Source organism: Megalobrama amblycephala, linkage group LG14 (genome assembly GCF_018812025.1).
Source record: "Megalobrama amblycephala isolate DHTTF-2021 linkage group LG14, ASM1881202v1, whole genome shotgun sequence".
Taxonomy (NCBI): Eukaryota; Metazoa; Chordata; class Actinopteri; order Cypriniformes; family Xenocyprididae; genus Megalobrama; species Megalobrama amblycephala.
In genome coordinates, this window is record NC_063057.1 from 31,803,945 (window position 1) to 31,815,151 (window position 11,207).

General features: G+C 38.4%; 1 protein-coding gene across 3 annotated transcripts; it reads left to right on the forward strand.

The window, feature by feature from the left end:
• The first annotated feature begins 989 nt into the window (after window positions 1-989).
• LOC125245092 lies at window positions 990-5,644 on the forward strand. 3 transcript variants are annotated; one of them, XM_048155540.1, is made up of 10 exons: window positions 990-2,325; window positions 2,430-2,640; window positions 2,807-2,935; window positions 3,018-3,198; window positions 3,419-3,495; window positions 3,659-3,845; window positions 4,207-4,444; window positions 4,792-4,963; window positions 5,122-5,246; window positions 5,373-5,644. In XM_048155540.1, exons 6-10 carry the CDS (start codon window positions 3,834-3,836, stop codon window positions 5,558-5,560), a joined length of 735 nt encoding a protein of 244 aa, XP_048011497.1. In that variant the 5' UTR covers window positions 990-2,325; window positions 2,430-2,640; window positions 2,807-2,935; window positions 3,018-3,198; window positions 3,419-3,495; window positions 3,659-3,833; the 3' UTR covers window positions 5,561-5,644. The 3 variants fall into 3 exon arrangements, with proteins under 3 accessions (XP_048011497.1, XP_048011498.1, XP_048011496.1); XM_048155541.1 differs by having other exon boundaries at window positions 2,430-2,935; XM_048155539.1 differs by lacking the exon at window positions 990-2,325 and having other exon boundaries at window positions 2,332-2,935.
• Window positions 5,645-11,207: the final 5,563 nt, after the last annotated feature.

Sequence of the window (11,207 nt, forward strand, 5' to 3'; positions counted from 1 at the left end):
ACGCAGGGCCTGACGTAATCTGACCTGGCCACGAACCGCTGCCATGACGATGAGGCAAAGACAGCTGTTTGATCGCGCCCGCGCCTCACGCGCACACAACAAAGCACTGGAAACGTGACATCGCAGCTTGTTCGTTATAAAAATAAAATACAGTTAGGGTTGGGTTTATATATATATATATATATATATATATATATATATATATATATAAAAGGTACAATAGTCCGTAGTGCAATCCGTGCCATTCAGCAAGAGCACTGCTCCACTTCACCGAAAGAGAGAGGTGTAACACCATGAGAGCAACGCAGGTTTACTTTCAGTTTCGTTTTAAATAAACTCGCTTGTTAAATAAACTGGCTTGTTTAGCTACATGGTTGTATATGACTATGGGTCACATAAATAAAAAGGGTCGCGCTAAAAAAAAAAAAAAAAAAAGTTTAAAAACCGGTGTATACGCTAATTTATTCAAACGTCTCTCTACCGAACTACCTAGCTTAATTTGCAGAGGACGAAGAGAAACCACCCGTTTGATAGCCTAAATGAGCCAGTAGTGGATAAATAATAACTTTTAAGAAATAATCTTTTTTGAGTAACGACTCCCAACACTGTCCACCTTGCTGGAGTGTGACGTGATCTGTGACGTGCAGGTGTGATGGATCGCGTACAAACCAATAGGGTGTCAGAATGGTAAATGTTTATACTTCTCATCCAACCACAATCAAATTCACTCTATCCGGATGGCGCGATTTATCTGGATAGTTGTTTTTTTTTCAAGCCGGAATGAAAACAAGCCGAAATTAAATAGGAGTAACGAGGCTATTTTTAAAATGTAAGGAGTAGAAAGTACAGATAATTGAGTAAAAATGTAAGGAGTAGAAGTAAAAAGTCGTCTGAAAAATAATTACTCCAGTAAAGTATAGATACCCGAAATTTCTACTTAAGTAAGGTAACGAAGTATTTGTACTTCGTTACTTGACACCTCTGAAAACCAATATGATTAATTTACAATTCTGTACTACTTACATTACAGCATGCATAAGTTTCAGAAACCCACTTTAAAAATGATGGTCAAATGCAATAGATCATCGTTAAGACATGGTAAAAAATTCTTTGTCCATTTATTCAGCTTCTTAATGATTTTAGTAGTAACATTTTACATAGATAGGCTTTAGCAAGGTATTGACAACATTATTTCTATTATACTTAATTTTTATGAACATGCACACGCCTTCTGTCTCACGCATAGACGCGCGTGCGAGCCTTTAAAAGTATTTGGCTGCGGAAAGATGCGTTCGGCGTGTGCACTGCGCACTATCAAGTGGACTTGTTTTGTTTTCAAGCACTCAATTCACTTTCGCATGGGCTGGTGTACAGTACACACACGGTCCGTGCCATCACAAAAATTGGGCTGCACGCGGACGGGGAGAGCGGACGTCCGCGAACTCTCCTGATGACCAAAATTATGCGATGCGAACACAGTATAGTATACCTTGGTGTTAAGCCCGTAATAGCGGGGGAACCAATCCACCCAGGCCCACATGCACGTGCATACCTAGACGCTACTCCACTGTCCTGGTTGTATTCCTGCGTGTGTGTCCGCTGCGCCTGTGACTCTTGATTCGGGTGTGACAACGATGCGTTATAAAACGCAAAAGAGGATTGTCTCGGGGCCCCCCCCCATTGTTCGGGGCCCTGGGCTGCAGCCCATGTTGCCCATTAGGATAACGCGGCCCTGACTCATGGATGCTTCACAAACTGGACACAGCACGAAATGGGGTTTGTTAAATATCTGTCTTTAACAGATACGGCTGTCCCATCTCTGTACACCGTCGGTAACTCACAAAGTTTGACGGTAAGTGGAACTAGCGTCAAGCACTTCAAACACTGAATATCATACAGGGCTGCCAACATAACTTTGTCATATTATCCATAATCAACTAAAAAAAATATTTTGGCGCGCGCACCAACAACCAATTTTGACATTTAATAATAATGTACCTACTGAGAAATTTCCCTGTAGAGTTCGCAAAAATATTTGAGATTGTTTTTCCCTTGAGAAAAACTGTATATCCAAATGAAACGATATTGATATCAAGAGGAATATAAATGTCAAGCTTATGAATTTAATTGTAATTCTCGAAGTTGAACTCAAAAATTGTCAGCCCTGCATAATCATCTGTTTTGGCCTTGTGCCCATATCATACTGCAATGCATTTTCTTTTACACAGCCCCTTACAAGAGATGTGGCCTGTCAATGTGATGCTCCATCTTTGAACAGTGTGTCAATTCAAACAGAAACCCAAAAGTCGAAACGACGGAGTAAAGGTAAAGTTACAGGCTACTAGCTATGTTTATCGTATTAGCTGGTAATAGTCTTCTTGTGTTGTGTTTCATGGGTTTGTTTGTCAAATGTGTGTTGAAAATTTCAGCTGTTCAAGTGAAGCCTTTAGGCCACTCTGTTGGTGTGAGTGTTGGCATAGGTATTGAACCTCCACATCTCACTTCCACACCTATTAAAAGGCCACGCATGGAAGACACTGCATTAGATGAGAGCTCAACATGCACCTCGAAACACTGTTCAGATGTCACCTATGAGCCTGATATCTCTCATGAGGGCAATGAAAAGGAAGTCTATATGTGGTAGAGGTTATTTTTTTACATCAATGTATCCACAGGTTATCAGTAAAACTTATTATATATATACTAGACATGTTATAAAAACGAGTAACATAGTAACTAGGTCAGGTTTTATTTTAGCCATATTGGATATTGTTCATATTCCTTTTATTGCTTTAATATCACATAGGTCTGTTCACACTGCCTGCACAAAATGCAGTGGAACAGCCAGCCACACATACAGAATACACCAGCTGGGAATTTGCACTTGTCTGCAGCAGTAGCCTTCAATGGTGCATCATGCATACAGATTCACAAGGTTTGTGTTTTAATTAAATAAATTGTATGAATAGGTCTTTGTGGAAGATTTTTTTCTGCTTATATCATGTGATATCTTACAGGTACTGTCAGCTCTCGGTGTGGAATGTATTTGTCCTAGGACCTTTTATAATCATCAAAAGGCCTTTCTTCATCCAACAATCTACTGGCAGTGGAGGACTGAGCAAAACACAATGTTGGAGAAGGCGAGGCTTTCAGGAAAGGCCGTTGTCCTGGGTGGTGACATGAGGGCTGATTCACCAGGTTTGTTTTGAAGGGGAAAATAATGACATTAAGTTTCATCTGCTCATTCCAAACACAGTATAAGCATACAGAAATGTCTAGAGCTATGAACAGTTGTTCGTTTTGTAATACACTGTAGAGAGAGATTGGATTTAATTTTTGTTCAATTTGACAATCTTGCTCAATAAAAAAAAATTAACTTCCTACACATTTTTCTTTTCTACTCTGATTCACCCTGAAGGACACTGTGCCAAATATGGAAGCTATACAATGATGAACCTGGATGATAACAAGGTGGTGGACATTCAGTTAATCCAGGTGAAAATGCGAATGTACTATTGCACTACAACAAATAAGCAATAATGGCATTGTAGTGTATGTCGTTTTCACAATGATTGTGTGTATACAAACAAAGCAACACTTTGATAACTATCAAAATTCAAAAAGATTGTGCTCAATTGAGATTTCTTTCCTCTCTCAGAGTAATGAAGTCGGTGGAAGTCCTCGCATGGAACGTGAAGGTTTTTTGAGAAGCCTCCAGTTCCTGGAATCAGCAGGGTTAAGGGTTGGTGCAATCGTCACAGATCGCCATCCTTCTATACAGAAATACCTGAGGGAGCAGCGACCTGAGATCCAGCATTATTACGATACTTGGCATGTCTCTAAGGGTAACTTTTTGCAAGCATTTCAGATTAATCACATATAGACAATACAAACGTAATATCACAATTTGTGCCTCAAATGACAAAAGTGCTTTTCCACTGCATTATCCTGTGTTGGATGGCTCACATTATTTTGGTGCTTTCCACTGCATGGTTATGGGTTGGTGCATTACAGCTCGCTTAAATAGTACCTCATTGGAAGTTCCAAGCGTGCCATACTGTAATAAATGTGTAAACAATGCAGACCACTGATTGGTCACAGAGAATAGAGCCGAACCACGCAGTGGAAAAGCACCATAAGCTACATTATGAGAAAAGTGTCATATTTTAATTAATTCTATTCTGTTTTCTGTAATCGCTGCTTAAGGTCTCGCCAAGAAGATTGATGCACTTGGGAAAGAGCGCAGTTGGGGCGGTTCTGGCTTGGAGGAAAAGCATCATAAATCACCTCTACTGGTGCGCATCCACCTCCAAGACAGGTCAAGAGGCTGTGGAAAAGTGGAAGTCTGTGACTTACCACATGCAAAATGTGCACCATCATAATAGCGACTTATTCCCAGTCTGCACCCACCCACCTCTCGAGATGCGAGCTTGGTTGACACCAAGTAAGGATTTTATTCATTTGTAATGCTACATGATTGTTTTATAACACCCATAAAAAATAACAAATGCTGGGTGGATAAATATTCTATTCCTATTAACAAGCTCTTGTTAATAGGAACTCAATTCTAATCTCAATTTGATAATGAATTTTATTTAGAAATGTTTCATATACATGTACATTTTACATGACGTACTACTAAAAAAGAGATATAATAAATATCTTAATTTGTGTTCCGAAGATTAATGAAAGTCTTACGGGTGTGGAACAACATGAGGATAAGTAATAAATGACAGAATTTTCATTTTTGGGTGAATTAACTCTTTAATAATGAATTACTGTCTTTAATAGGCACTAAAGCTTGTGAACGCTTCTGTGACTTGATGTTGCACCAGCGGCTCCTCAAGGATGTGGGAAAACTGAGCCGTCATCGTCAGCCCTCCTCAGTCGAAGGCTTTCATAGCCTGATTTTAAAGTTCGCTCCGAAAAATGTGGCATTCTCTTTTCTGGGAATGTTGAACAGGTCTGACAGTTTATGTCATTTTATTTCATGAATAATGCTATGTGTGCATCTGTAACACTGTGCTATATTGCTAAATATTTAATTCATTCACATAATTAATCAAACTTTAATTAAGCCCCTCTTACCAATTTTATCCTTTATCGTTTTTAACTATGTAGGTTGCTCCTAGCTGCGTTTCACTATAATGAAAATGCAAATCGTGAACCGTCAGTAAGAGTGAAATGGCCTAAATACAAAAAAGGGGAACATTCCATTCACTACGTAAAAACAGCACCAACCTACAGTAAGTATACAAAATTTTGTTATTAATTACTCACACACATCAAATTATTCAGAGAATTTTAATGTTTTGGTGAACTGACCTTTTAGTCAGTTCATTGGCATGCTCATTGTATTTTTCTCATTATAGACTATGTGGAGACTATGCTAAGACTGCTGTTTGAGGAGGTGGTCTTCAACCCTGGCCCATACCAGGAGCTGATTAATGAGCTGAAGGTTCCAGACCATTTGTGTGCTGCCTTCGACAGGCCCGACCTGCAGGAATCTGGAGCCAGACCCTGGTCACGTTTTTCTCAGATGGAGCAGGAGCCGTTTTAGATAGATTGATAGTGTGTATGTGTCAGTGTCATTTTGGTGTAAAAAGTTATCTTCAAAATGTAGTAAATGAATAATCAAGTGGTATTAGTCATTTGTCATTATTTATTAAATTTAGTATTACATACATATTACATTTTATTATTTTATTATTTTTGGATCTCTGATGGGAATGTAGATCTTATTTTCACAACTACACATGATGGGAGGACAACACATATTTTTCTTCCCAAGTAGCCCCAACACCATCTGACGAAGGTCCTGTAGGCAGTATGATGATATCGCCTAAAAAAAACATTAGTAACTGTAGATTAATAATGCATTTAATGCAGGACAGAAACTTTTGTAGATATGACTATGCACTTACTCTTCAATAGTAAAAACATCTTGGTCGTAGTCACCATAATACTGAACCATGGATGCATATTCAAGTTGAAGAACCCATGGGTTCAAGCAGACGGCTTCAAAACCTGGGTGTTGAGTCATGCATCCAGGTTGCAGTTCTGCTTCTGCACATTTGTCCACAACCTGTATATATATATATAAAAAAAATTAACTGTAACATTTAAGTAGTTTTAGTATTTTACCCTGTAGTATTAGTAATTTATTCTATAGTATAAATGTTAATTAATGTAATAACACATAGGCACTGTCTAACAAATGTTAAGTTTATTTGCAGTCATAGAGTGCTATCTTCTCTCCTACTCTGCTGTTGTGTCATTTATAGGCTGGCTAATGACATGATACCCATTCTCGGCACTTCTGTCACAAACCTGCCTAACCTCTCTACAACACAGTCTTTCAGGACCAGTGTCCATGTGCTGACAGTAGCCACAGGAGCACCTGAATGAGAAGCATAGTACAGTTTAACATGATAAATAAAAGTTGCTGGTTAATTAGGGTAAGTTGCGTTATCTGTCAATTATAGATTTAGACAGTAGACAATTTATTGAATAGATTCAAAACCTTATGAAAACACAGTGAAACGTCGATTAATGAACAAGTTCCAGTAATGACAATAGTTTTATAATTAAAATTAGTCTTACCATTGTGACACATCAAGATGCTCTCGAGGGTGAACTTGCTCCTGAGCCGCCACGTCCAGGTGACTGTTGGGACCGTCTGCATGTAACGGCTCAAACATATAGGGCCTGATTCCCGGGACAAAATGATCCTCCGTGTGTTCTCCATCTTCCTCCTCCTCCTGCTCCAAACTAATTTCTGGATTGAAGGGGACTGCTGGTGGTGTATCAGGCGGCGAGTAATCCTCAACAATCGACTGTAAACTTGCGTTCAGATCTGCCTCCATTTCTGAATGAAACGCCTACTTTTCTAGATCCAATCAGGTCCCAATAAAAAAATTAAAAAAAACACGCCCACTAGGCGTTTCTCAATGTCAAGGAAGGATCCTCGGAAGCCAGAATTTCGAGGATGCTACGTCATCGACATCCGTCGAAGGACTGTTCCAATGTCGAGGATCCTCAGAATTTCAAACAAGGACAGAGTCCTTCGTTCGAAAAATATCCCATACACAGGAAAGGATGCATATGTGTAGCTCTTCGCGCTCTCAAATCACCCACAATCCTATGCACGCAGCTTTGCGATCTTGTTCAAAAATGTTTTAAAAAAATGTTGGACGGGCTTCCGGTTCCGGCTCGCATGGAGAAAGCCGCTCTCGTCTAAGCTCCGTTAACCCTCCAATTAATTTTGCAATAAATGAATCTCAAACAATTATTTTAATCCTTAAAGTTGTTTAATAGCAAGTAGAGAATCCACAAAACCACAGCAATGCCAAAACATTTAAAAAAAGACGGCAGACATCACGAAGAGGGCGACGAACAGAACAAGGCCTCGAACAACACCGTGGGGGAGCCGAAACTAACCGGCGCTAATGGTAGCTCAACTTCTCCTACCACTCAAGACATCATGGATGCCATAACAGCTTTAAACACTTCATTTAGCCAAAAATTTGACATGTTCACGCAAACATTAACAGAGTTACGATCCACATTGACGACCACGGCAGAAAGAGTTACGTCAATTGAAGAGGCTACCATGAGTCATGAAACCCGCCTGACATGCGTCGAGAAACAGTACGCTGAAATAATGGAAGAGTGTAAGAGACTCCGAGATAAATGCAACGATCTTGAGTCTCGTTCCAGACGCAATAATATTCGTCTGATTGGTGTTGCAGAGAAGGAAGAAAATGGCAGACCTACGGAGTTTTTAACGGAACTACTCCCAAATCTGCTGGGTGCGGAAAACTTCACCAAACCTATCCAGATTGATCGCGCGCACAGGGCCCTGCAGAGACCGAGAGATGATCGTCCGAGGGCGTTTGTCGTCAGACTACATCATTACCAAACGAAGGAGTTAATCTTGAAGCTGGCCAGAGAGAAATCTCTGGAATATAAAGGAAAAAGGGTACACATTTTTCCAGATCTGACATCTGACGTGTTAAAGCAGAGATCTCGATTTGCTGAAATAAAGAAAAAATGTAAGAATCTTGGAATCAGGTACGGCTTTCGGTTTCCATCTACACTAATCGTGACCGCAAAGGAGGGTGAAACTAAAACTTTTGACACACCTGAGGAGGCTGGAACCTACTTGTCACGAGTCGTGGACAATTGGCCTGTGGAAGAAACATCCTAAAGCGGACTTAAGCAACAATTTAAGGTTTGAAAAAACTGGACAATTTGGACAAATATGAGGTTTATTAAACAGTTTATTTATGTTTGGTACACTTCATTGGAGGAAAGACAGTTCTTTGTGGGTGAGGACACGGAGGATTACGTTGCGTCGGTGGTGAGTGATCCGGTAGTAACGTGGAGCTAAGTCATTTTAGTTGCGGGAGAGGGTGGGGGGGAATAATATTTCTTTTGTTTGTATTCGCGTGTTCTGATCGCTGTTCTTGGGAAAGGGGTATGTTTATAGTTTGGTTGAAAGGCTTGTGTGAATTAAATTCTCGTCAGATGTCAGGAAATATTTTTTCATTTCATAGAGTTACTCAGATATGAATAGAATAGGTCAAACACATGGAGAAGGCACAGTGAGGCTTCTGAGTTGGAATGTGAGAGGTATGAATCACCCAGTGAAAAGACGCAAGGTGTATATGCATCTTAATAAGTTACACGCTGAAATTATATTTCTACAAGAGACACACATAAAACAAACAGCAAAAGCGCTCCTTAATCCAGGATGGGCAGCTCAAATATATCAGTCAAATTTTTCTACTAAATCAAGAGGAGTTGCGATCATAGTAAAGAAACAAGTACCATTTATACATAAGCAGACGGTATCTGATAATAACGGCAGATATATAATTGTCTGTGGTGAAATAAATTCAGTTCCTATTACACTAGTCAACCTGTATGGTCCTAATTACGATGACCCGTTTTTTTTTTAAAAAGTGTTCGACAAAATACCACACTATGCATTATGTAATCTGATTGTTGGGGGAGATTTTAACTGTGTCATTGATCCGGTTAAAGATGTACAGCCAAACCGTAGCATAACGAGTAAATCTGCAGCAACTTTACACACTTATTTGAGGAATCTCAACATGGTAGATATATGGCGGCATTTAAACCCATCAGCTCGAGAATATTCTTTTTACTCATCAGTGCATAAGTCTTATTCTAGAATTGATTTTTTTATTATAGATTCAAATTTGTTAAAAATGGTTAGGTCCACTCAATATCATAACAGATTCATATCAGATCATGCCCCAATATCACTGGACCTAAAATTGAGGTTGGAAAAAGGGACATATAATTGGAGATTTGACAACTCTCTTTTGAGTGATATAAAATTCTGTGATTACATAAAAGAAACAATTGGGTACTTTTTGTCTGAAAACGATATTGGTAATGTGACTGACTCGGTGCTATGGGACTCAATGAAAGCTGTCATTAGGGGCAATATAATTTCATTTCAAATAATGAAAGATAAAGAAGATAAAAAGAGATTAAATGAAATAGATGGCATAATTACAGAATTAGAGAAAAGTTATAAAGTTAATTACTGTTCAACTACTTTAAAGAAAATTGTAGCATTGAGAAGTGAATATAATACTATTCTTGCCAAAAAAATTGCTAAACAGCTTAACCAAATTAAACAATGCCATTTTGAATTAGGCGAGAAGCCTCACAAACTACTAGCTCGACAGCTTAAACAGTTTCAAGCATCTAGAGCCATTCACAAAATTCAGACAGAGAGGGGCGAAATATTAACTGATCCCAAACGAATAAACGAATGTTTTGCAGACTTTTATAAAGACGTATATACATCCAAAGGTAATATAGATATAAATGAAATAAATAAATTCTTATCTAATATAGATCTTCCCAAAATAGGTGAAGAAGCTGTTGAAATGTTAGAGAAGGAAATTACTTTGGCTGAGGTTAATGAAGTTGTTAAAAATCTCCCAAAAAATAAATGTGCAGGCCCAGATGGGTTTAGTGCAGAATATTATAAAAAATTCTGGGATATTCTTGCTCCAATGTTCCTTCGTATGATCAATCATTCATTCTCCCAATCAAAACTACCCCCGACACTGGACGGTATGATGACATCTTCATTTTATCCCGTCCGGGCTTAGGTATTAATACTATGTTAGCATTGTACAATCTCCTTAATTCCAATAGAAGCAAAAATTATTAGTAAGGTCTTAGCTAATAGGTTGCAACTATATATTTGTTCTATCATAAATCAAGATCAGACTGGATTTATGCCAAATCGGCGCATACAATCAAACTTAAGACGCCTTTATAATATAATATATGCAAAACATACAACAAAAGCATGCTTGATCTCTTTAGATGCTCAACGTGCATTTGATCAAATCGAATGGCCGTATATGTTTGCAACTCTAAAAAGATTTGGATTTGGGGCCAAATTCATTCAATGGATTAATATTTTATATGCTAAACCAAAAGCTTCAGTCCTTACAAACTTGACTCTATCAGCCTCATTTTCACTATATAGAGGAACACGTCAAGGCTGTCCTCTCTCCCCCTACTTATTTGCACTAGCGATGGAACCCTTGGCCGAATGTGTTAGACAGAATGTTGAAATTTCCCCTATTTTAATTAATGATAGACCCCAATATATATCTTTATATGCAGATGATGTACTTTTATATATAGCAAAGCCAGAAATGTCTGTTCCACCTCTTTTGAAACTTTTAGAATCATTTAATAAATTGTCTGGCTTTACAATAAACTGGGACAAAAGTGAGCTAATGCCATTAACCGAGGACATTGACACAGATCTTCTAAGCTCTATTCCATTTAAAATAGCTCATAATTCATTCAAACATTTAGGAATCACAATCACAAGAAAGGCAGACGCACTACTCAAGGCGAATTGGTATATTAAAGTGAACCAGCTAAAAGATAATATAAAATTTTGGAAGACCTTACCTATGTCTATGGCAGGAAAGATCAATGCAATTAAAATGGTAACTCTCCCTCGATTTTTATATTTGTTTTTATCCATCCCAGTTAATATTCCAGTTAAATTATTTGCAAAATTGGAGTCTGTAATTGTTTCATTTATATGGAATTATAAAGCGGTCAGAATATCTAAAAAACATTTATGGAAACCCAAAGTAAAGGGAGGATTTAATCTTCCGTCCTTCAGATGTTAC

What these genes read in the sequence shown, in the direction of transcription:
- LOC125245092 (XM_048155540.1), top strand. An exon ending in GCGAGCTTGGTTGACACCAA is followed by an intron (nt 4,445 to 4,791) that starts GTAAGGATTTTA and finishes TGTCTTTAATAG; the next exon opens with GCACTAAAGCTTGTGAACGC. An exon ending in TTTCTGGGAATGTTGAACAG is followed by an intron (nt 4,964 to 5,121) that starts GTCTGACAGTTT and finishes TTAACTATGTAG; the next exon opens with GTTGCTCCTAGCTGCGTTTC.